The sequence below is a fragment of the Paroedura picta genome, chromosome 7 (genome assembly GCF_049243985.1).
Source record: "Paroedura picta isolate Pp20150507F chromosome 7, Ppicta_v3.0, whole genome shotgun sequence".
In the NCBI taxonomy this organism is placed as follows: Eukaryota; Metazoa; Chordata; class Lepidosauria; order Squamata; family Gekkonidae; genus Paroedura; species Paroedura picta.
The window spans coordinates 95,189,606-95,213,821 of NC_135375.1; the positions used below are offsets into that span (position 1 = coordinate 95,189,606).

Genomic DNA, 24,216 nt, shown 5'->3' on the forward strand with positions numbered 1-24,216 from the left:
GCGTTCAGCTTCAGCAGCGGGAATGTACTTTTCGATTCCTTTCCATATAACATTTGAAACAGAACTCTGGTCCACAGAATCAAAGAATCATAGAATCACAGAGTGGGAAGGGACCTCATGGGTCATCTAGTCCAACCCCCTGCACTATGCAGGACACTCACAACCCTATCGCTCATCCACCGTAACCTGCCACCCCCTTGACATTTATTTCCAAATCAAACATTTACCTCATAATCAGAGGGCTTCTTCAGTCTTCTGGGGATATTAAACCTTAACACAGGGGTAGGCAAACTGTGGCCCTCCAGATGTCCATAGACTACAATTTCCATGAGCCCCTGCCAGATGGACATCTGGAGGGGCACAGTTTGCCTACCCCTGCCTTAACATGTGGTAGGAAGCAGAATCGGAACGTCCCTCCGGCACTCCTCTCTGACAGTCGCATGTTTGGCTTCACGTTTTCACAGAGGGAGATGCAAGAAGAACCCAATGGGGCTAGGCCCAGCCCAACAAGGTGTCAGGAACTGACAGTCTAGCAACAAGACTGCTGAATAAAAGAACGCTTTATTGCATATCAGTTCAGGATCCTAGACGTCTCATAGTCGAATCTGATCAACAGATTGTGTTTTACACACACAATCTCCCGCCCAAACCCAGCTGAGTTCCCAGAGGCCCGAAGCCCCCTCCTGCAGGTGCCAATCTGGGCGGTGAGCCAAGGAGGATAACAGGCCCATATTCAACCTTGAGACCTTCACAGAGTCTACTTGTAGAGATAATACAGTCCGGCAAAAATGTAGTAGTTACTAAATTACTACAGGGAGCATTTCAGGGTTACACGGTTAAGAAAATACTGACACACAGATACAAGATGGCGTCACTCAGGTCAAGCAAAAATCATGGTAGTAATCGAGAGATTCTGACACAAGGATAAGCTCCCCCAAGGAGGCCGGGCCCAGCAGCTGAGGTTAGGAAGCTGTGGGTGTTCCATTAATCCCCCACCCCCATGGAATGGACACATTGCAGCACCCTGATGTTGATCAGACTAGCAAAGTGAAATATCTTCCCACAAAGTATCCTGAACCAACAATAGGGCGTTTAACAAACAATGACGCGCCTTTCTGTAGATCCCTCACCTTTTATGCGATGGCCAAATGCCCGGTGGACAGCGTTTCATGCTAAACATGTAAACAGCGGCCTCGGCCGTTGTGAAGAGACGACAAAAGCATAAAAATGAACAGACGACCACCGCCGACGCTGCTCTTCCATCCTACAAATGTACAGCGAATAGAAAGATCAGCCAGAATCCTGTCAACAGTGACTAGCTGTACAGGCTAGCCTTCTCCAGAGAAGTGTGACTGTTTATTTAAAATGCCATTAAGGCTACACTGTCCAGATCACAAAGGAACCAAGAACATTCACACTCCTGCTACTGGATTGATGGCTATAATAAAAAAAAAAAAGTATTTCCATTTATAGTAGAGAGAAAGGCCATCTATCTATCTATCTATCTATCTATCTATCTATCTATCTATCTATCTATCTATCTATCTATCTATCTATCTATCTATCTATCTATCTATCTATCTATCTATCTATCTACCTACCTACCTACCTACCTACCTACCTACCTACCTACCTACCTACCTACCTACCTACCTATTTGATTTATATACCACCCTCCCTGGAGGCTCAGGGCGGTTTACATGGAACTTACATGGAACGATACATAAAACAATCAATAACACATGAATGACCATACAATATTAATAACAGGTAGTTGTAATAATAAACAGTGTAAACAATGATACAGTATGATACACTATGAATTCACCCAAATATTTCAATTATTGTGACTGCTCTCAGTCCATGGACAGGAGCTCTGCTGCAGACTAGTAGCAGGCAGAAAGGTAGGGATTGGGGGGGGGGTGTCGGGTTTGAAGAAAGGAGCCAACAGGTTCCCAGCACAGAGCACTCAAGCTCCTGATTATGCTAACAAGTCTGTTTGCTGCCAGGTCACACCCAAAAGGGAGAGAGACTGATAACAGCCAACAAGACTACAAGGTAAACTTTTGGGAAGTGAAGACCCCCAGGTGCAACCACCTCCCCAAAGAAGAGTATAAATTCTCAGAGCATGGAGAAGAAGCCCTGTTGTTGTTGCGTCTGGTTTTTAGGAGCACAAGCCAGGACAAGGAAGAGAAGTCCAAAGGGATCTAAAGTACTTGTTATTAGGTGGTGACCAAAGACTCTTGGTGAAGCAGCACTTCCTTCTGCAAGACGACAATGCTTCACTCGTTGCCTCTGACACAGCAAAGACTCACTTGTGGTGCCACAGCCATTTGAGACGGCCCTTGGAGATTTTCGACACACAGAGTGCAAAAGCCAACTCATGCCTTCCACCTGTTGCTCTTCCCTGGAGGCTTTCAAGAAGAAAGCGTGGCAGAAAGTTCAATGGTGGACCCATCCCAGTAATTCCCCCCTTCCAAGCCCGTCTAACACCCTCAAAAATATCAAATCTGTATCCTGATACATCAAGGACTATGATACCGATATGATCTCATGAAAGATTTTTTTTTTCTGCATAATAAATCCTGCAAACCTCGGTCTGTTGACACGGGGCGCTTCATAGCCAAATGTTACTTACCAGGCAATGCACGATGCAAACGTTCTTGGGATCCTGCTTCAGCCATATATGCATGTTCTTACAAATGCTGTACAGGTTTTGAAGGTTTGGTGCACGTCTTGCTGGCCAGCCACACTCAGAGACCTGTTTTAGGGACATAGAACCGGGAGGTGAGGTGAGGTGAGAAGTTGTTTTCTCCCATGACCGAAATAATTGACCTCCCAATGTTATTATATATTGTATTACTGTTGAACTGTTATAATGTTTATTGAAGGTTGTTCAATTTTGCAGACTATGTAATGTTCCGTGTAAGAGTTATTCAATGTAAACCGCCCAGAGTCGCAAGGAATGGGCGGTATAGAAATCCAAATAAATAAACAAACAAACAGACATGTGCAATCACTGGCCATTTAAGCATTCCAAAAACTCAGAAAGTTCTTCATCATGAAATAAAGCCTTCAGGCATATTCGCAACCACTGGCCACTTAAGCATTCCAAAAACTCAGAAAGTTCTTCATGAAATAAAATCTTCAGGTGAAGGTTCATGTGCCTGGTTTCCTACAGTAGCCAAACAGAAGCTTCTGGGAAGCGCCAAAGAACGACCTGAAAGCATTGTTCCCAGAATCTGGTATTTGCTTTGGATGTTTCATCTAGCCATCATGGCCAGTGATAGACCTATCCTACATTACCTTGTCTAAGCCTTTTTGCAAACCTTCCAGCCTAGTGGTCATCACCACACCTTGAGGCTGTTGATTCAAAAAATTAGACTGGGTATTCACTAGCGACTGATTATTTAATCAGCCAAATGAAGAATGGACATTAGGATGGCGAAGCCAAGTGAAGACCATAGTCCTAAATGGAGTCAATAACATCAAGGATCGAGGCCTTAAAAGGATACTAAGCCGCCAAACAGAACAAGCCAGATAAAACAACTTGTAGGACCACATTTTGACATCTTAGTGATTCTGTTATCTCTTCACAATGCAGTAAAAAGAAACAAAGAGCAATGCAGCAGATGTACAGGTTACTGCTGAGAAACATGGCAACAGTGGCCCTATTGGCATACAAACCCTATTGTGAAATCGTGAAGGTCTATACGTTCTTGGAGACAGATTGTAAACAGCATAGCGACCGGGATGTTTCGAGTCCAAGAACAACCGCACGTCTTCGATGTTGTTTTTTATAGCAGATTCAACACCCTCGGCAGGAAAGGACATCACTGGGGGCAAGGAGAGGGGCGGAAAGTCAGCATTCAACTCCTAATTTTCACAGAAAGCATGTTAAGGGTACAGCTTAATAAACGGTGATCTTGTCATACATACCAGCAATCCGAGAAGTGATGTATGATATATCCAGATCTCCCTTTGCGTAACTAGAAGTCAAAAGAGAAGAACTTGCGTTAGGAGTCCCACATTTGAATTTGTTCCAATGCAAAAAAAACACAGAAACAGACATTTTTATCCGGGAAGGGCCCTAAGACTTAATGACTTGTTGCCCTTGAAAGAGTAAAACCTGATAAAGCATCCCAGAAAAACCTCGCTCATCCTTGAATATTTGAATTGTGCAAGTTATCTGATGCATCTGGAACATCACTGCAGGTTAGAGTGTTGGTTTCCAGTTTCCTGTTTGCTGTGCCTCCTGACCAGAGTGCGGTGGTCACGGGACATTCAAAAGCTGAATGCTTTGTTTATCAAAGATCACAAAGGCTGTGGGGTGGGTGAGGGAGGACTGCAAACAGGCATTCACAAGCACAGGAGCTCTTCCTCTGGCTACTGACGCTGCAGCACTAGCATGGCAAAGTGCAGCAAGCGCATTGTATTCTTGTTCCATAATAGATGGAAAACCCCAGGGCAACAGCCCAATGATAAAGGGTGATGGTCCTCATCTCCCAGGGCAGTGGTCGAAAGCCAGAAGGATGCTTTGCAAAGGTCAAGTGTTGACACTGTGGCCTTCCACTGGCCTCGGCCTGAATGATACCCCTTGGAGAGCCCTTCTGAATCACAGAATAGTTGGTGCCACTGAGCCAAGATGGACAGGGCCTGTTACTAGTACCAACATAAGGTTAATGAACTCTTCCCCACCCACCAGTGCCAGGTTCATCCCAGGGTGTCCTGCTCGTTTGGGATCTGGTGGCTGTATGCATGGCTGTACCCATCGGCCACCCCCAACAAAATGATGCAAAAAAACCCCCAATCTGCCTCGTCTTCTTTTGTAGATCTGTTCTGTCGCTGGTTTACTTTGGCAAACCTAAATCTGAGTCCAATGGCACCTTTAAGACCAACAAAGATTTATTCAAGGCATGAGCTTTTGTGTGCAGGCACACTTCCTCAGACATCTCGTGAGGAAGTGTGCCTGCACATGAAAGCTCACGCCTTGAATAAATCTTTGTTGGTCTTAAAGGTGCCATTGGACTCAGATTTTATTGTGCTACTTCAGACCAACATGGTTACCCACTTGAATTTGGCATATGTAGTTCTGCTTTTGGAATCCCCCACGGAGAGGCAAGAAGCTGACCATGCCTCTGGTACTGCCCCCCTACTTTACAATTTTGCTAGCTTCTGAAATCTCATCAGGCGTTACTCGCACGCTTTCAAGCGTACTCCCACAACATGATGGGCTAGAAAGCTCACTTTTATCAAACACCTGCCCTCCCTCAAAACTACAACCTGGGCACAGGCCTGGTTGCTACTTCCGAAGGGAGGATAGCCCACATACTGATACAGTTAAATCTATGCAGTTTCACAAAACAGTAAGCATTGAACATTTGAAGATGACTGCTATGGGGGGGGGGGGGAGGTTGGTTATTGTGACATCACACACACACACAAACAGCCTTCCTAAAAATGTGTTCTGTTAAACAGCAGTGAGCAAAGACAACTTCAGGAAGTTGGAGGTCTACAAGACGCTAGTGAGCCTGGTACAAACAGTGCATCAGTCTCAGGCAAGTAATGAGGGAAGAGAAAGGAGGAGAGAGTTACGCAGAGATAGGTAAAGCAAGTTCAGTATCACAGATGCCAGTATTTGGCCTCCTTAACTGAGATGAGTGTCTTTAAAATTGGAAGGGCTGGATTAGCACTGCAGAGGCAGGAAGTTAAAAAGCCTGCAGAGGCTTTTAACAAAGCACTGCAGAGGCAGGAAGTTGCAGAATGTGGGATGCAATCTGTGCCTTTCCTCTCTTCTTCCTCGATACTAGAAGAGGAACTCAAAAGAGAAATGACTGTCCCTCTGGCATAAGAAAAAGAATATCTAGATATGAGAATCATTTGCTCCCATCTGGAGCCTGGCAGCCCTAGCTAAATCCCCCTGGGGCATGAAGAGCTAATTGAGGTATGTGAACATTTTGTACACAAGAGCTCTCGTTGAGCTCTCTGCCAGGTATGTATAGATTCAGCGCTTGGATACAATCCCATGAAACGGAAAACTGAAGAACAGCAATCCGTGCTTTCGTTCCACAGGAAATGTGGCTCTGAAGGTTAACAAAGCCTAGCACAGATTAAAGATGGCTCCATGAAAGGGAATGAGATGGCAAAATTCTGAACGTGGCAGCGTGAAGACTGCGGATGGAAGATGACAGCCCGGTATGCGCCCTGATAAGAAACGGCAAACAGGAAGCAAGCACAACAGCCAAAGAGGAGGCAGCGTATCCCTTCCTGCTGAGCTAGTTTCCCATTTGCATGCCTTTTAAAAATCTGCAGATTAACATTCGAAGCTGCAATCTACCAACTCCCATCAGAAATGGCGCACTGCCACTTCACTCTCCCCCCATGCGTGAACCAGGCCTATGAGACCAACCAGACCTGCTCCTAACACTTCTGTGTGCACCAGAATACTGGCGGGATAGGTCTGTGGTGGCCACCGAGTAGAGGTGGCTACCGAGGTCAACAAAATTATGAGGAAAATCTGAGCTTCATTTCTGTGATCTAAGCATACAGTGTAGCCAATGTAAAATATATCTGAGGAAGTGCTGTGTTTTTATACCCCCGCTTTTCACTACCCAAAGGAGGCTCAAAGTGGCTTACAGTGGCCTTCCCTTTCTCTCTCCACAATAGACACCCTGTGAAGTAGGTGGGGCTGAGAGTTCTAACAGATCTGCGAGAACAGCTCTCAGAGAACTGTGACTGGACCAAGGTCACCCAGGAGGCTGCATGCGGAGTGGGGAAATCAAATCCGGTTCTCCAGAGTACAGTCTGCCGCTCTTAACCACTACACCACGTTGGCTCTCAGGGGTCATTTTCCGTGCCTTCATCTTCCCTAAATTCGTTCTTCTATATCTGCTGACAGCCTCCTCACATTTCCTCAACTGAGGCGAGATGCAGGCCTAGGAACCAATGCTGATGACCAAGCTCACCTTGGATTGACCTCTCTCCTTCTAGACCAGCATGGTCCTGTCAAGCATCCTACCAACAGGTAAGGTTGCCAGGTCCTCCTTGGCCACCAGTGGAGGGATGGGAGCATAGGGTGCCAAATCCAAGTTGGGAAACTCCTGGAGATTTGGGGATTTAGCCTGGGGAGACTGGAACTGCAGTGGGGGACAATGCCACAGAGTCTACCCTTAAAAGCATCCATTTTCTCCAGGGGAACTAATGTCTCTAGTCTAGGGATGAGCTGTAATTGCAGGGTATCCTCCAGAACCACCTGGAGGCTGACATCCCCACCTAGAGGTAAGGGGAATTTTAATCCCACAGAAGCTGCCAGGATGTAGTAAAACTGCCCAGGCAGACTGCCCTGCGCTAGCAAGCACTCTGCGTCTATGTGTGTGAAGGAGCCCCAGTTTATACTGGCATGTTAGTAAGTAGAAAATACTGCAGAAAGTGAGAGATTACAGTTTCAAAACCAGGGGTAGTCAAACTGCGGCCCTCCAGATGTCCATAGACTACAGTTCCCAAGAGCCCCTGCTAGCGAATACTGGCAGGAGTTCATGGGAATTGTAGTCCATGGACATCTGGAGGGCCGCTGTTTGACTACCCCTGTACAAAACACTAAGCAACTAGTACATTAGTGTGCAGAGCTTCTGACTTTTGTCCAAAAAATGCACCATCTAAAAAATGCTCAGTATTTTCCCAACCTATAGCAATTATATTGAAAAAGCGGGTCTCTTGAGTAATGAGATCTTCAAAGACAAGCAAATGATCTATTTCCCAACTTTGCTCCTCAAGGAAGGGGGAGCAAGAAGAGTTATCCCCCCCCCAATTTTTTTTACAAAAGATTAGCAATTTAGCACATTAATTAAAAAGCAGAAGCTCTGAAATTACGCAACCACGAAGACAGCCAAATTAAGGTTTCATATTCAAGTGCACCGTGATAAACCACACTACAGGGCCATTATACTGGCAAAGGTCCAAAATCCGTGGCGAACCCAGTGAAAAGTTGCAACAAGTCACTCCTTGTATAATCTGTGAGTCAAGAATTTAATATTAGCCGGTAAGGTCAAAGCAAGCTTGTTAACATGCAACAGACAGAACACACACTAGTATTTAAGCATATTTACCTTGGACTGCTAAGGGACGCAAGTATGGAGCGATGAAAGATGAAGAAGGGGAAAAAGGGGGGGCAACGGAATGAGCATAATGTGCACAATCAAGATGCAAAACAAACCAAAACAAAGTAACAAAAATTACATGGCCACCCTTCCACCCACCAAAAAAAGCAACCCCGACAACACAAAACAAGAACCAGACACACAACAACTCTAAAGTACAGCTTGGCAACAAATGTCTCAGGCACTACCAGGCTGGGCAAAAGAACATTGTGAATAATGAACTTAAAACAACGGCAGCCGCTCACCCTTTCTTCCTTTTGCTTTGTGTCACTTTGTAAAGCAGAGGGTGGCGTTATATAAATAAAACGAAGCAGCTGTGTAAAATCTGAACGCCAGGTGTTAACCGATTCTTTCTGCGACAGGGGAAAGCAAGCGGCTTCAACTGTGACTGCTGCACAGAAACCTCATCGACTGGCAGAGGAGGAGAGTCTATTTTAGTCTAATTATAAATTGTACAAATGTAGCCGATGCCACGTAGAGGCCCGTCAGGCATGCTGCACTTCTGCAATCTGCGTCGATCCCAGAGAAATGCTGGGGCACCTTCGGCCTTAAACAGACGTTTTTATTCGGCAGGGCCGCCAATTTCGGCACTATTTGCTTCTAAACGAGCACGCTGGCTGTCACTGGAAATACTCACTGCATTTCGGATGCCATCCCAATCCAATAATTTGGAAATTGCCATCTCAGGATTTCAGAGATCCTCAAGCCACAGGTCCTTCCGTTGCCTTCAGGAGCTCCAAATCACATGGGCAGGATTCTGAGCAGCTATTTTTGGTGACACCCACCCAGCAGGGCTTTGAGAATTAGTTTCCCCTTTGAACAGCAAGTCTCCCCCCGTATGATAGCACAAAATGTTTCTGAAGTTCGCTTCAGCTGCTGCTAGAGAAGCACAAGTCCAAAGTTCCCCAGGGTCACATGGTAACTAGCCACACAATTCTTTGGATCCAGGCCACAGCGGGAGGTCACAGAAGGTCTGAGGGCATAAAGATCCTTGGGTCGATGTTCATTTGCATGAACAACATAACGTAATTCTTCTTGTGAGGCATAAAAAGGGCCACAGTGTGTGAAGTGACTCCAGTCACAACACTAGAGCGACTAAAACTTAGCAGTTGCCCCAGTAATACTTCACTTTCATTGTAAAATGTTTTCTGCAAATCCAAGTCGAACGGTTTACAGATAATCCCCTTGGGTTTCCCACACAGAACTGAGAATCCCAGCAGAGAGGGCACAAGATTCTCAGAAGAGAAAGCTCCGAAAAGGATTGCCAGGAGACACAATACATTTGCTTTTGATTCCGGGGCCGTATTATTGGGACTGAAACTCTGAGGTGCTGTAATTCGTAGGTTTCCCCAAGGACAAAGCAAAGGTATCTGAATAAACTGGGAATTGGTGGATTTGCCCTAACTCTTCTATGTACAACTCTTCTATCCACAGGAGGACCAAAAACCATGTGGCCTGGAATGATCTTTAGTGAAAAGGAAATCAAACCACATCAAAACGTTCACCTTGCCCAGGAAAGTCCTTGCTTGAAAAAAACGGTGCCAGTCCATCCCAGTGGACTTTCTCTTTGGCAGAAGACAGCAGCTAACATTCAAACGCTGAACTTCCACAGAGAAGATGGAGGGGTCCGCTATGCTTGGCCAAGATGGTCCTTGCCTCTACACTGCCAGCCAGCAGAACCGCAGCAGGGATGCAGCTTTACAATTGGCTGCCTTTTGTGTGATGTCACAGTGACTCCAGAGCAAACTCTCCACAAATCAGGTGATTTCCGTGGCAGCCCCAATGTGGCGCTGATGATGGCCTTTCCTCCCTGGGGTTCCCTTCATAAGTAACTAAACTGCTGTATGCCAGGAGCAAGGAGCTGCTTCTGCCAACACCGGTCCCTCCCAGTTACTTTCTCCTCTAAAATCAGAGGGCAGCACAGATTCGTGAGAGTTCACACCCCCCCCCCCTTAAGAGTTCAGCTGGCAACCTGAGCCCCTTGTCTCCCCAATGCCATTTGCAATAGCAGCACTCTCTCTTGTGTAACCGGATGGCTACTATTGGGTTGAATGAGAAATGTAAGCAACCGAGCCAGTAAAACTCCTTCCATGCCTCCAAAACATTGGCAATCTCTGGGTCTAGGGCAGGGCTTCATGAAACCCATGGGCTTCTTGATGGCCCTGGAAGGGTTTCCCAAAGGGGTGGGAGTTAATTAATTTTAATATAGTTTTAAAATTTCTTAAACATTTATTGGGTGATATAACTATATGAGTACCCAGCTTGCTGGGGGGTAAACGGTAATGACTGGGGAAGGCACTGGCAAACCACCCCGTATTGAGTCTGCCATGAAAACGCTAGAGGGCGTCACCCCAAGGGTCAGACATGACTCGGTGCTTGCACAGGGGATACCTTTACCTTTACCTTTATAACTATATATGCTCATGTCGACACCTACCCACCCCAAAAGGCCAATGATGGTCCTGGAGTGGGTGGGAAGGGGAGGGACCCCAGGTGGGTGTGTACTCAGCTATGCTTCCCAACCATATTCTGCATGACCACACCACTTCTGGGGGGTTCTCGAAGCCTGAGGAATGTTTCAAGGAGCTCTCAAAAAGTTGTGAAAGGCCGGTCTAAGGTGAAGGAAAGATTAGCAAACGTGTGAGCAAATGTTGCTGTGCTCTAAAATACACCTAATTTTTCATGCACAGGACTCGAGATGGAACCACTGGCTTCAGGGGGGGGGGATACTGCTTCCTTCATCTAGATCAGTGGTCCCCAACCTCCGGTCCGTTGACCCAGACCGGTCCGTGGATCAGTCGGTACCAGGCTGCGGCTCTTCCTCATCCTACTCCCTGGCTGCTGCCTCGGGGGCTGCCCTGCCACTCTGCCGCCGGCTCATCTTTGGTGCTCTCCGGCGGCTGCCACGGCTGGGGCTCCCCCTCGGCGTGGCACTGTGCAGCTGCTGCTGCTGGCAGCAACCTCCAGCAGGTGGCGGAAAGTCAGGGGTGCTGGCGGGAAAGCAAGTGGAGCAGGGGCTCAGGCGGCAGCAGCAACATCCCTCAGCAAAAGACACCCCCCCCCCCCTCTGGGCCTCAGTAAAATTTTCAAGCGTTGACCAGTCCCTGGTGATAAAATGGTTGGGGAACACTGATGTAGATGATGAAAAAAATGTGCCAAAGAAACACTCATGATCGCCTTTCTCTCGTCCCTCTCACGTCTGCATCTTCAACAGAAATCCAAGATGCTTCCTCTCCCCCCCCCCCCCACTATTTCACTGAGTGTGCCAAGTGCATCATCAGGTCGTTCTCAAGACATGTATTTTACAAAGGCAAGAGCGCTGTAAAATAAAATGGAAGCAGTATCGGACCTCTCTCCCAACAGCCCAGCTGAACAAGAGAACAGAGTCCCATTAAAATGTATTTATTTATTGGATTTATTTATCTTATTTATTGGATTTTTTTGCCCGCCACTCTCGAAAATCGTCTCACAGCGGGTTACAATTAAAAGTAGGAAGCCCCATACATAACATTAAAACCATAAAACATAATTACCAACATACTTGGTGACAAGAGACTAAAAAGGCTTCCTGCCCCTCAAATCTTCCTATGGAAGACGGGGAGGTGAAAGCCAAGCACTGGCCAAGCTGCTATAGAATAACACTGCAGAGAAAGGGGCAGTAAACAGGGGCCGTTTTTGTCACTGGCTTCTGAACTGGACCCAGGCAGACAGGCAGACAGTACTTCATTTGAGGCTTCTGCTCTGAAATTTTCTAGTGTTTTCAATCCTCCGGTTGTGATTTTTGATTGGTGAATTGCTTCCACGTTTATGCCAAGCCCAGCTTTTAAACTCTACCTTTAACTATATGCCAAAACTGGAAGCAACAGGAAGTTATTCCTACTCTTCTCTCGCTCCCCGCCCCCATCCCCTTCTTCTAGATCAGTGGTTCCCAACCTTCTGAATGCCGCGACCCTTTAATACAGTTCCTCCTGTTGTGATGACCCCCAACCATAAAATTATGCAAGTGTTCTTTCACAGAGATTAAATCGAAACTGACCAATGGTGTGAAGAGCCATTCTTCATGATGGTATCTAAATTGTATATAAACTGGCAGGCGCCTTCAGGAGAAGTGGCAACAGTGGTGGTGCCCCCCCCCCAGCCAAGCTGCTTGCCCTGCCGCGACCCCTGTGAAAGGGTCGTTTGACCCAAATGGAGTCCTGACCTTCAGGTTGAGAACCACTGTTCTAGATACTTCTTACCTATCTAAGTCATGAACACAAAATTTGACTCTTTCCCCACCTCTGCCAGACAGAGACAGTCACGGATGTGAAGTAGCAGCAGGGAAACACCAGGAAACACAGACCAAACTCACCCATACGAACAAGGGGAAGAAGGATTTCAAAGGAACACGAAGCTGCCATTTTCAGCGGCAGCCATGTGCTCATGAGAGCCACCCTTTCCTGGTGTTTGACTAGTTGTAGCAGTGTGATGCTTGGTATACAGAACAGCAGGTCCTCTAACATTTAACATTTCTGGTCCACCCCAGTTCAGATACTGTATTGTTTTTTAAAGGATGAGCTTTCTATTTACATACATACAAGGCTATTCAGAGTGATGGTGTGCCCACTAGGAAATCTCTACAAGATCTAACGTGAGGAAAAAAGTGTAACCAGAGCAAGGATCCAATGATGGCAAATGTAAGGGAAAACGCATTCCAGTCATTTTGCAAAGGCTGCCATGGGAAACCTCTTAAAAATAGCACACAAATCAAGCACCACCTTAGGAAAGACAGGAAACACAAGCAGGAATTTGCATTCCCTCAATCAATACCGTTGCTTCTTACTTACTTGGCCACAGACTGGATAACTTTCGAGGACGTGTCTTTGATATTTGTGAGAAATCTCTCTGTTCCGCCTCTAAGTATATCAAAGAAGCCGTAAGTCTGGTCACACTCTGCAACCGTCAGACCTAAGGCCAAGAACACAGAATTGAAAAACAAGAGAGCATCACGACTAGCCTTTACCTGTTCAAAGCTACCACTCAGTTACTAATTTTAAAAAACCCTATTTCACTTAATTAGTTTTGATGTTAAAATAATTTGCTGATGAGAAGCCTGTTACTCAGTGAAGACAATTTCCACCTCTGGGAATTGCTCTTTGCTTTGGCTTGTATTGTGACACTGGGAAAGGTTTGATCCTATGATTCATCAGTTACAACAGTTTGAGGATAAGTAAGAAGCCAGACCTCACGCACACGCCAAGGACCATTCCCTAAATGACCCTAAGCAGCACTTGAAAAATCCATGGTGAGTCATGCAAACCATCCATTCTCAGATGGCAGCCAGTCAATATCGTGCCTACCTAAAACAGGACACTGCTTTACACCATATATTACAAGCCAGCATTGTGCAGCAGATACAACAGCAGCAAGAGAAGGGGCCTTATCCAGCCACAGATACACTAACATTGGAGGGAGAGCAATGTTATGGTAGCAATCACCACCATTTCTTGGAATTTCAACAATGTCCACAGGCAATACACACAATACACGCAATGTACACTAGCTGCAAATCAGATGAAGAGGAAGCCTTGCGATTCCCAAGTCTTGCCCATTCACTCCTCCCCTTGCGCACAGTCCCCAAAATCAAAGACTCCTTGGTTTAGAACTCGCTATTTGTTTCTGCATCCGAAGTGGGTGCTTTAAGCCTTTGCCGTTTGGTTTCTCGTTCATAAACTGGGATTAAAGCCACGGGTCTGATTGTTGGTTTAACAAACGAGGAACTAACCACAATCGCTTAAAGCATCCTTCTCAGACATCACTGTAAGTAGCTGCTTAGTTGAGAAGTCTCTGATTTCAGCATCTGGCACGGAGGAAGGAGCATGTCAAGGGATTTACGGACTCTCCGTTAGAAACAGGCCATGAGTGTTCACGACATCTGAACACAGGAACAAAAGGTTCTGAAAGCTCCTTGAGTCAGGGGACTGACCTTTGCTTATGTTACTTCTGCAATATCAGGTCCAATTATGGCGTACTATTTATATTTATTCATTTTTCAATTTGTAATACCACTGCTCCTCCAATGGTCTTACGGCGGTTCATAGGAATAAAAATACAATAAAACCCTATAAAATCCTCCCTTACAACAAAGGCAGCAAGCGGTCAGATAAATCGTAAATATAAATAGTAGCTGTTCCCCCTAATGCAACCTTATTTAATGCTATACATGAAACATGCACATTTCTGTAATCAGGGGTATCGTGAACCAGTTAAACTGTGACGCTCCAATAAAGACTGTCTTTTTCACTTCAGCCTTCAAAAGGCATTTCAAAGCTTTGAAGTGACAGAATTACAGAATCGCAAAGATCCGCCTTGTATGGCTTCTGAAGAAAAGCTGGGTTTTACATCTACCTGCATTATACATATTGTTCAGCTGTCCTGCGGGCTTTGAGTTCTGCGGCGCTGCGGCTGAAGACGTCCTAGGCTGAGCATTGGTCCCATACCCTCCATTTTGTTCTAGGAGCTACAAGCATAAGAGCCGAAGTTAGGACTTATACATCAAACACACATGCTCTCCCTCCAAAGTATTGGAGATGATACAACACAGAGCATTAATCTTCAAATGCCAGGTTGAGACCTAGTGTGGGCAATATCACCACCATTATCTTTCTTCTGCTCGGGCTTTTGCCTTTAAAAAGCCAAACATTAAGATTCAAAACGGCCAAGAAAAGAATCATTAGAAATAAAGCCTCTTTAACAGCCTTTACATCTAATCCTTGGTTGCGAATTCCAGCTGGGATTTCTCTTTTCAACCTTGCCTGAAAAGCTATATTGGCCACACACACAAAAAAAATCAAACTACAAGAATGACTGTCTGGATTACTATGGCATTATACATGAAGCACTTCAAACCCGCTTAGGAAGTTGGAAACTTGTGGGTAGGTACTGCTGGGAATTGGGATCAGCAGAAAAGTAGCTGGCATGCAGAAGCCCACGAGAGATAAGCAATGCTGGACAACTTCTAGAGTGCCACCTAAATGCTAAATATCGTTGACGCTCTGGACCTTCCCTTCTTCCCTTACTCTTGATATTCTTATTCGACAGGCAAGGGAGAAGGAGACGCATGCAATGGCTTTGAGAAATATGAATTCGAGAAGATGTGCCCAGGGCAGACATGGCAGGCCATCCAGTTGCAAAAATTAAATAGGAGGGGTAGGACCCAGTGAAGGACCAGATGCAAAGCAAGCAGTAGGGCACTGGGATACCAATATAGTTAATCAAATATTACAATACTAGTAATCAAGCCCGCTGTACTTCCAATATAGCGGGTCCTAGTGGGGCAGCACGCGGCCTGCGAGTCGGCAGGCCGCCATGTCCAGCGTGCCGGCGGCCAGGGAGCACCCGCCAGCCGCGCGCGCTTTGCGCCTGCTGATTGGCCCCGCCAATCGTCTGTCCGGAGGAAGGGGCCAATCGGCACCTTTCCTCATCCCGGACAGAGCCCGCCCTAACTCCTCCCCCCAAGCCCTTACGGCTTTATTTAGTCTGCGGCACCGTGGGCGGGGTTAAGATAATTTATTTATATTTATATACTGCCCTCCCCTGAAGCTCAGGGCGGTTTACATTAAACATAGATAATAGTACATGGATTTAAGTTTTTTATAACAACAACAATAATATTAACATTAATAACTTTAACCAGGGAACTGGTGCAAACAGGTCCAGGGCAGAACGTATGGATGGGTTTCTGTGGGAGAGCGAGCAGGGGCCCTGTGGATGTTGCTGGTTTTGCTCAGTTTCAACCAAATCAACTTCAAAATGTTTTCAACAGGAAATTTCAACTTAGAGAAACAACCTCTTAACAGAGAATAAGACTATTATAACAATTCTATAAACAGCTACTCATAGCTTAAGGCGTTCCAGATGTCTGGAATGCCTTAAGCTATGAGTAGTTGCTTATAGAATATTTTCCTGTTGAAAACATTTTGAAATTGATGTCCCTTGATAAAGCCATGCAGCGAAACGCGTTGGGATCTATTTAGTACTCTGGATATTAAAGAATCAACGGACATTTGAAGGCTTCCTGGGAGTCTGTTTATTATACTGTAATATTTGATGAACCATATTGGTATCACAGTGCCCTACTGCTTGCTTTATTTCAGGCCATCCAGTTGGGGATTCTGCAGTCCAGACGTTGGGTGTACCATTCATTTGGGGATGCAGACAACACAAAACTCTGCCTCAAAAACGAAACAAAATGCATCACCTCTGTAATGGGGGACTTTGGGTTCACATTCCTGGCAGCTGCAATCTCCTGCAGTTGATTCACAAGCTCTGTAATGGACAATCTTTCTTCTGGGTTCACCTTCAAAGTAGAACCTAACAGCATCATAAAGCAAGTGTTATTGAGGTTGGCTGCCGCTGAATCTCCAAATGTGCTGGAGGACACATTTATTTCGTAAGATTCCGATCCTGCCAGTCTGCCAAAGACAACTGATTAAACTGAGTTGTTAAAATACTTCATGAACTTAAGATCTGCCTGTATAAACTAACTGTCGAGAGATAGTAAAACAAATATTATTTTTAAAAGCTAAGCACTTAGGATTGTGACTCATTAGGAGAGGGTGCTCTCTATATAAGCTTGAATGATAACCGTCTCAAACAATTTATTTATTTTAAAAATGTATATGCAGCCTTGCCACCCAAAAAGGGTGCAATATTTTGACTCATTATGATCTAAGAAAATATTCCAATGCATGCTGAGAAGGGCACAAGATAACAGCACTCTTGAACATGCTTGAAACTCCAAGAGCCGTGAATATTTTTAAAAAACCAAGACTTTTGGAATACCACAATGCAAAATATGAACTACTTTCAATCAACAAAGAGGGAAGGCCACTGAATAGTTTCACCACTTCCAGTCTGCGTTCATCGTTCTCCTTTCTAAGTACTTCTGTGGCTATTTATTTAGAGATTTATACTCCGATTTTCTCCCCAATGAGACTCAAAGAAGCTTATAACATTCCTCCTCCCATTTTATTTCAACAACCACCCTGTGTGGTAGGTTAGCTTGAGATAAAGCAAGTGGCCTAAAGTCAGCCAGTCAGTCTCCACAGCAGAATGAGGATTCAAGCCTGAGACTGCATTCTACATCAGGGGTGGGCAAACTGTGGCCCTCCAGATGTCCATGGACTGCAATTCCCATGAGCCCCTGCCAGCATTTGCTGGCAGGGCCTTATGGGAATTGTAGTCCATGGACATCTGGAGGGCCACAGTTTGCCCACCCCTGCTCTAGATACTAAACCATGCTGACTCTCAGTTTAGCGTATATTACTCTTTTCAATTAAGTACATCTATAGGAATGGTTTGTAAAAGAAAAATGCCCCTGTATTTTTAGAAGAACACAAACTACAGACTGCAAATCCTTACAGAAGCTATCATTCCCCAACGCTTTCTCGGCTTTAAACTTACGAATAAGATCGTGAAACACTGTGTATCTTGTGTCATTTTGGGGGATGGAGTATTTCCCATTGACTATTCGAAGCTTTGCTCCATCTTCAAACGGGTGTTGTCTAAAGCACAATAAGTAGAGGATGCAGCCCAGAGCCTGCCGGGAAAGCACGAAGAGAGTCACAGAAGAATCAAAGAGGTTAAGCCGCTCAAGGTTAAACACAAATCTGTTCCAGAGCTGAAGTATTTTGTTTCGTTGGGGAGCTTGTCGCCTCCGCAAAAGAAAAGGCAAGTTACAGCACACAGCGGCCTAGTAGAGGCCCAGCACTTAATCGCAAACAGTACTCGGTATGATTTGTTGTTCGCACCCTGGTTAAGCTACAACTTGACATCAGATAAGTTGTGGCAAAATTTATTTCCACGTTAGCTTTTGTGAGTCAGAGATGCCTTCCCCGGAGGAATAAATGCACGAAGCACTAATCTGTTAGGACAGATACATTTGTCCTAAAAGCTGTTCCCGTAAAAGATGAACACGCATCTGATGAAGCGGCTTCTGACTCCGCAAAGCTTATTCCGGAGTACATCTTATTATCCTTTAAGGTGCCACTGAACCCATGCTTTATTTTGCTGCTACAGCCTAATTAATACGACCTATGGAAATATACCAGGGGTTCCCAAAGAGGGTTCCCGAGGAACCTTGGGGTTCGGCAAGAGCTCCCCAGGGGTTATGCGGCCTTCCCAGAAGTCTGGATGGCCGCTGACGTCACATCATTGGATCCCCTTCCCCTGTTGTTCTACAGGCCTAGTCTCTTTCTCCACAATGGAAAGGGAGATGATTAACTAATTAATTGATTGGCTGACTCCTGCCTCTTACTTCTGCACCCACTTCTCTGAAGAGGCATGCCACCACTTCCAGAGTTCCTCAAAGCCTGAAAAATATATCAGGAGTTCCTGCACGGTCCAAAGGCTGAAAGAGACTGAAATCTACTGTTGTTCTGGTATCTCATGAAGTTTAATATAAATCAGCCATGGCTGTTCATAAGAACAGCTGGGTTCTTTGTACTCTGGTTTTTACTGCCTGAAGGAATCTTAAAGCAGTTCACAAAGGCTGACCCTTCCTCTACCCACAAACACCCTGTGATGTTGGTGAGGCTAAAAGAGCTCTGAGAGAACTGCGACTGCCCAAGGTCACCCAGCTGGCTGCATGTGCGGAGGAGTGGGGGATCAACCATGGTTCACCGGATTGGAGGCTGTCGCACTTAATTACGACACCAAGCTGGCTCTCAAAACAACAGTCTGAAGACATGCTACCGAATTTCAAAAAACTCACTAAATTTTGGGGTGTGTATTTTAAGTTCAGGGCCTGCGTTTTATATCCCCACTGGCGATGGTGTCTTTTACATGCAGGGGAGAGACTATTTATTTATTTATTTATTTATTTAGATTTATATACCGCCCTCCCTGAAGGCTCAGGAAATATACCAGGGATACTATATAATCCAAAATAGCCAGTCAGAAGGAGTGGTGGGCAAGATCTGGCAGCACATTCAGTATGGGTTTGGGTTTAAACTCAACGCTTTCTTGTGAGAGCCAGCTTGGGGTAGTGGTTAAGAGTGCAGACTAATCTGGCAAGTTGGGTTTGATTCCCCGCTCCCCTACATGCAGCCAGCTGGGTGACCTTGGGCTCGCCACAGCACTGATAAAGCTATTCTGACTGAGCAATATCAGGGCTCGCTCAGCTGCACCTGCCTCACAGGGTGTCTGTTGTGGGGAGAGGAAAGGGAAGGCGATTGTAAGCCGCTTTGAGACTCCTTTGGGTAGAGAAAAGCGGCATATAAGAACTGACTCTACTTCTTCAGTAATCTCAGGGCTCTCTCAGCCTCACCTCCCTCACAGGGTGTCAGTTGTGGGGAGAGGATAGGGAAGGCAATTGGATACCGCTTTGAGACTCCTTTGGGTAGAGAAAAGCGGCATATAAGAACCAACTCTTCTTCTTCTTGTTTAGAAATGAACTGTGTTTCCAAGCTTTAAAGGTATCCCCTGTACAAGCACCAGGTCATGCCTGACCCTTGGGGTGACGCCCTCTAGCATTTTCATGGCAGACTCAATACGGGGTGGTTTGCCAGTGCCTTCCCCAGTCATTACCATTTACCCCCCAGCAAGCTGGGTACTCATTTCACTAACCTCGGAAGGATGGAAGGCTGAGTCAACCGTAAGCCGGCTGCTGGGATTGAACTCTCAGCCTCATGGGCAGACAGCTTCAGAGAGCATTTCTGCTGCCTTACCACCCTGTGCCACAAGAGGCTCTTCTTCCAAGCTTTAAAGTCCATAATAAGCAAGAGAGGCAAATGGGGTGGGGTGGGGTGGGGGTTACCCTCACCCCCAAATAGGGATCCAGATCAGTTACAGACACAAGCTCCAATCCACCCACAAAACAGGAAGATTAAATACATACCCATATATCCTGTTTTTCATCAATCGGGAAATTTGAATACAGATCTACTATTTCTGGAGTCCTATACATTGGCGTGGTGTTCCTTGTGATCTGTAGAGACAAAAAGGCAAGATCCACCGCTCTGTTTTTATAGCTGCAGAGGGGCAGGCATGCTTGGAGACAGAACTGAAAACGAATGAGTACAAACACCCTTTACACCCTTCAAAGTAGTTTGCTAGTGTTTGCTTCTCTAAAGCACTGTGTTATGGCCTCCACAAATATTTATATCCTGCACTCAGTCCATCGATTGAGGCAGCCAACAGCATTCAAAAGACAACAAAATATCCCAAAATATACCAGCGGAAGATTAACACCCAGCAAATTCCTTAAAAGCCAGCGTCAGGCTCTGCCTCAAAAACAGACCAAGACTTGAAACCAACAAACTGGCAAACACCCGCGCAGGTAAACAACTGGTGAGACCTGTGTTAACAATCACTATTTAAAAAGTCCAGTGAAGCAATAAACAGATTAAAAGGAACCAATTTTAACCACAGCAGCAAACAGCTTCATTTGTGCGGTCATTCTGTTCTGATTCACTTGGCAAACTGATCCTTCCCCTTTGGGAGTGGCCTGCAGCTACCTATGACAGACTGAAAGGAGAAAGCTTACCCGCAAACAGACATATTCCTTCCCTTCCCAAGATCCGCACATGAGCAAGTCTCCATTTCTTCCAAACTGGGAGCTGAGAGACATAGCCTAGCCTAGCCTAGCCTGCCTTATAGGGCTGCCGCTGAGTGGTGAGAAAGAACCACATACGCCTTCCCCAAGCTCCTTGGAAGGAATGATGAGATACAAATGTGCTAATAAATAATCTGTAACCGCTCCGCGGAAGCGGTATAAATAACAATGTAAGGAGGGTAGGGGTGGGCCGGCAGGCCCTCCACTTGTCAGTCCGGGGCCAAGGGGCCAATGCACTCGGAGCTGCACGCAACTGCCAACTGGCCCCTTGCCCACGGACTGATGAGTTGGGAGGAGCGTAGTGCCAACCGCCCCGCCCCCCCGAACCTCGGCTGCCTTTGGGCAGCTGCTGCCATTACACGGTTGCCCGCCTACAAGGTAAGTCGCCAACCACCCGGGGAAGCTTTCCGTTCGGGCCTCAGCGCTGGGGAGGGGGCTGGCCGCGGGAGGCTTCCTGCGGCCCTGGGAGCATGCCCGACAAGTCGCTGCCGTGTCAGCCGTGCGCCTAGGGCCGCAGCAGCCTACCCGATCGCCGGAGAGGGAGGCGGCCACGGGAGACTTCCCGCCGCCCTAGGAGAACGCCCGACACGTCACAGATGTGTCTGTCATGCTTCCCAGGCCGTGGCAATCCACCCGCACCTGTCCCTCCCCCCAACGATCGTCCGGCCTCCAACGGCCCGGGAAGCACGCCTGACACATCGCAGACGCGTTCGCCCATGCTCCCAGGGCTGCGGGAAGCCGTGGGCAGTCTCTGCCCCACTCACTGGCCGAGGGAGCCGAGCACAGGAGGCTTCCTTCTAGCACTTGCTGTCTTGCAGCCACAGCGGGCATAACTTCTAGTGAACAACATAAATCTGGAGAGAGGCCATGGTTCAGTGGTAGAGCCCACGCCACCTCCACCCACCCGCCAGTGGCCACCCTGCCCCAAACTGTGCCAAGCCCCTTGGCCAACACACCTGAGTGCTCACTGCCTCCAATGACACCCCTCCAGCCGAGCGCAAGCACCGAGGCCGCCCCATCCGCCGGACAGCCCACTGAACAGCCCACCGCTGCCGCATGCCTGCTGCTGCCGCCCCCAAACGCTGCCCCACCACCTACACGACCATCCCACCGCCGCGACATCCTGGACACAGCCAGCACTTCAGATACATTTCCTCCCCCCCCCCCCCCAAACACTGCCTGGTCTTACTCACACGGCCCATTAGTTCCCATTGCATTCCTGGATGCAATGGACTTTTTTGCTAGTAATAATAATAATATCATGAGAGCACAGCAGCCACTCATACTATTTTGCATGGCTGTACTGGAGAACAAGGATCTAACTAGTATTTATTTTATTTATTATTTAAATAAATCTTGAGCCCATCACCTCCAGGCGGCGTACACCATCGTAGAGCAAAATACATAAATGCATTTAAAATACAGCTAAAACTCCTAAAAGCTAACATTTAATCTCCCATGCTGTTAATTCCCCATAGGAGAGAGGATGTAGGAGGACACAGGTACCCTCTAGGCGCACAAGAACTGAGAACTTCAAGCTACTCTAGGGGGGCTTGACTTTTAGAAGGGCTCAGAAATTCCGGATGCTGGCAGATATGCTGATCTCCAACAGTTACAGAAATAACCGTCCTTCCGAGAAATGCCCGATTTCTTTGGAAAGGCTACTTTCAGAATACACAAAGCAGGCTGAATGCATGCAACTTGGCCTACTTGCCAGGAAAGTATTGCGACTGCACAACTCGGCTTCCCTCGGTACATACCTTTGATGTCTGCAACACAAAGCGCATAAAGCCTCTCTGCTGGAAAGCACATTAGAGACAGAATGTTTCCACCATAGTTCAGAGGCAACACCGCCAAAGGGCTCTTTAACTCTGTACTTAACGGGGATCTGTTGTATAATCTGCTCTGTTACGATGGAGGTTTGGGAACACCAGATAAATGACTTGGTAAAGCAAGTAATCACGGGAGACGTCCAACTGACCATTCCCACCGGGCCGGCAATTAGGTCAAGCAGAAGAGGGGAAGAAAAGCCAAGAAAAACCAATTGCTAGACGCGAGCCGCTCGATCAGGTTTCTCACCTCTTCCTCGACCATTGCTCTTTTCTGCGCAGACCAGCTGTAGTCTGGGTAGTGTGCGACTGTCGTGGCGCTGCCAAAGTCACACAACTTAATGGTTCCTTGATTGCTCATCAGCATGTTTTCAATCTGCAGAAACAAAGAGGGCAGAAATGTCAGTGTGCGAATTGCACAGCCCTTTATAACAAGACCGCCAATTCTCTCTCTCACACACACACACACCTGTGTTCACATTACATAAAACTATACCTGTAAAATTCTTTAGCCTAACTAAAAACGCTTTGTTTTGGTGACCTCCCCCTGTCCTTGCTCTGAAAATGACCTCTGCTAGGAGCAGCAAGTTGATGTGTTTTACTCTTCTAGCAGTAGGATGGATGACAAGCTCCTGGGATAATCACATAAGACTCTGCTCAAAGCTAAACTTTTATGCAAAGTTTCTTAACCAAATATGAACTGCACCGAAAAGCTGATGGCCAGAAAAAGGGGTAGCAAGCCATGTTTCATCCACACACACACACACACACCCATCATCCACGCCACCCCCACCCAAAAAACATCTTTGAGAAAACTTCAAAAGTTAACCGATAACCACTTATAGGCTCTCTTTTAAGTACCTGAAAGGTTGTCACTTGGAGGAGGGCAGAGAGTGGTTTCTGTTGGCAGTTCTACAGTGGAACTGACTCCCTAAGGAAAATTGCCTAACTGGCAGTCTTCAAGCAGCAGCTGGATAGCTACTTAACCTGGATGCTTTAGGCCAGGGGTAGTCAAACTGCGGCCCTCCAGATGTCCATGGACTACAATTCCCAGGAGCCTGGATTCTGGTTCAGCGGACCTCTTCCAAGCCATAGTAATTTTATTTATTTATTTATTATATTTGTATACCGTCCTCCTCTTGTGGCTCACAGCGGTTGACGTAGAGCAGGGGTAGTCAAACTGCGGCCCTCCAGATGTCCATGGACTACAATTCCCAGAAGCCCCTGCCAGCATTCGCTGGCAGGGGGCTCCTGGGAATTGTAGTCCATGGACATCTGGAGGGCCGCAGTTTGACTACCCCTGCTTTAGGCTGATCCTGCCTTGAGTAGGGGGTTGGAATACATGGCCTGTATGACCCCTTCCAACTTTTATTTATTTATCGCAGCGGTTAACAATAAAACATCATAAACACCCTGGAGGGCCACATCTGGAGGACCACAGGTTGACTACCCATGCCATTAAGAACTTGAACAGATGCTGTGCCTCCTAAAAACTTATAGGAATAGCACCTGCTCCTGTACCTCCTTGGGGAGCCCATTTCACAAAGTGGAAGCTGCTTCCTGAAACAAGTCCCAGTTGTGGCAGATACCAAGTGGACATCCCTAAAGGGGGAGAGAGTCAGAAGTGGCAGCTGAA

General features: G+C 46.6%; 1 protein-coding gene across 6 annotated transcripts in view; it reads right to left on the bottom strand.

Annotated features, from left to right (window-relative positions):
* The window catches only part of GAK (cyclin G associated kinase), a 108,734-nt gene that overhangs the window by 41,780 nt on the left and 42,738 nt on the right, over positions 1–24,216 (bottom strand). For all 6 annotated transcript variants that reach the window (XM_077345463.1, XM_077345464.1, XM_077345462.1 and 3 more), the window contains 10 exons: positions 22,831–22,956; positions 20,035–20,124; positions 17,601–17,736; positions 16,396–16,508; positions 14,544–14,655; positions 12,983–13,103; positions 3,940–3,989; positions 3,688–3,836; positions 2,639–2,761; positions 1,131–1,264 (listed from right to left, as the gene is read on the bottom strand). In XM_077345463.1, coding sequence (XP_077201578.1) covers positions 1,131–1,264; positions 2,639–2,761; positions 3,688–3,836; positions 3,940–3,989; positions 12,983–13,103; positions 14,544–14,655; positions 16,396–16,508; positions 17,601–17,736; positions 20,035–20,124; positions 22,831–22,956 — 1,154 coding nt within the window. The remainder of the gene's footprint in view (positions 1–1,130; positions 1,265–2,638; positions 2,762–3,687; positions 3,837–3,939; positions 3,990–12,982; positions 13,104–14,543; positions 14,656–16,395; positions 16,509–17,600; positions 17,737–20,034; positions 20,125–22,830; positions 22,957–24,216) is intronic.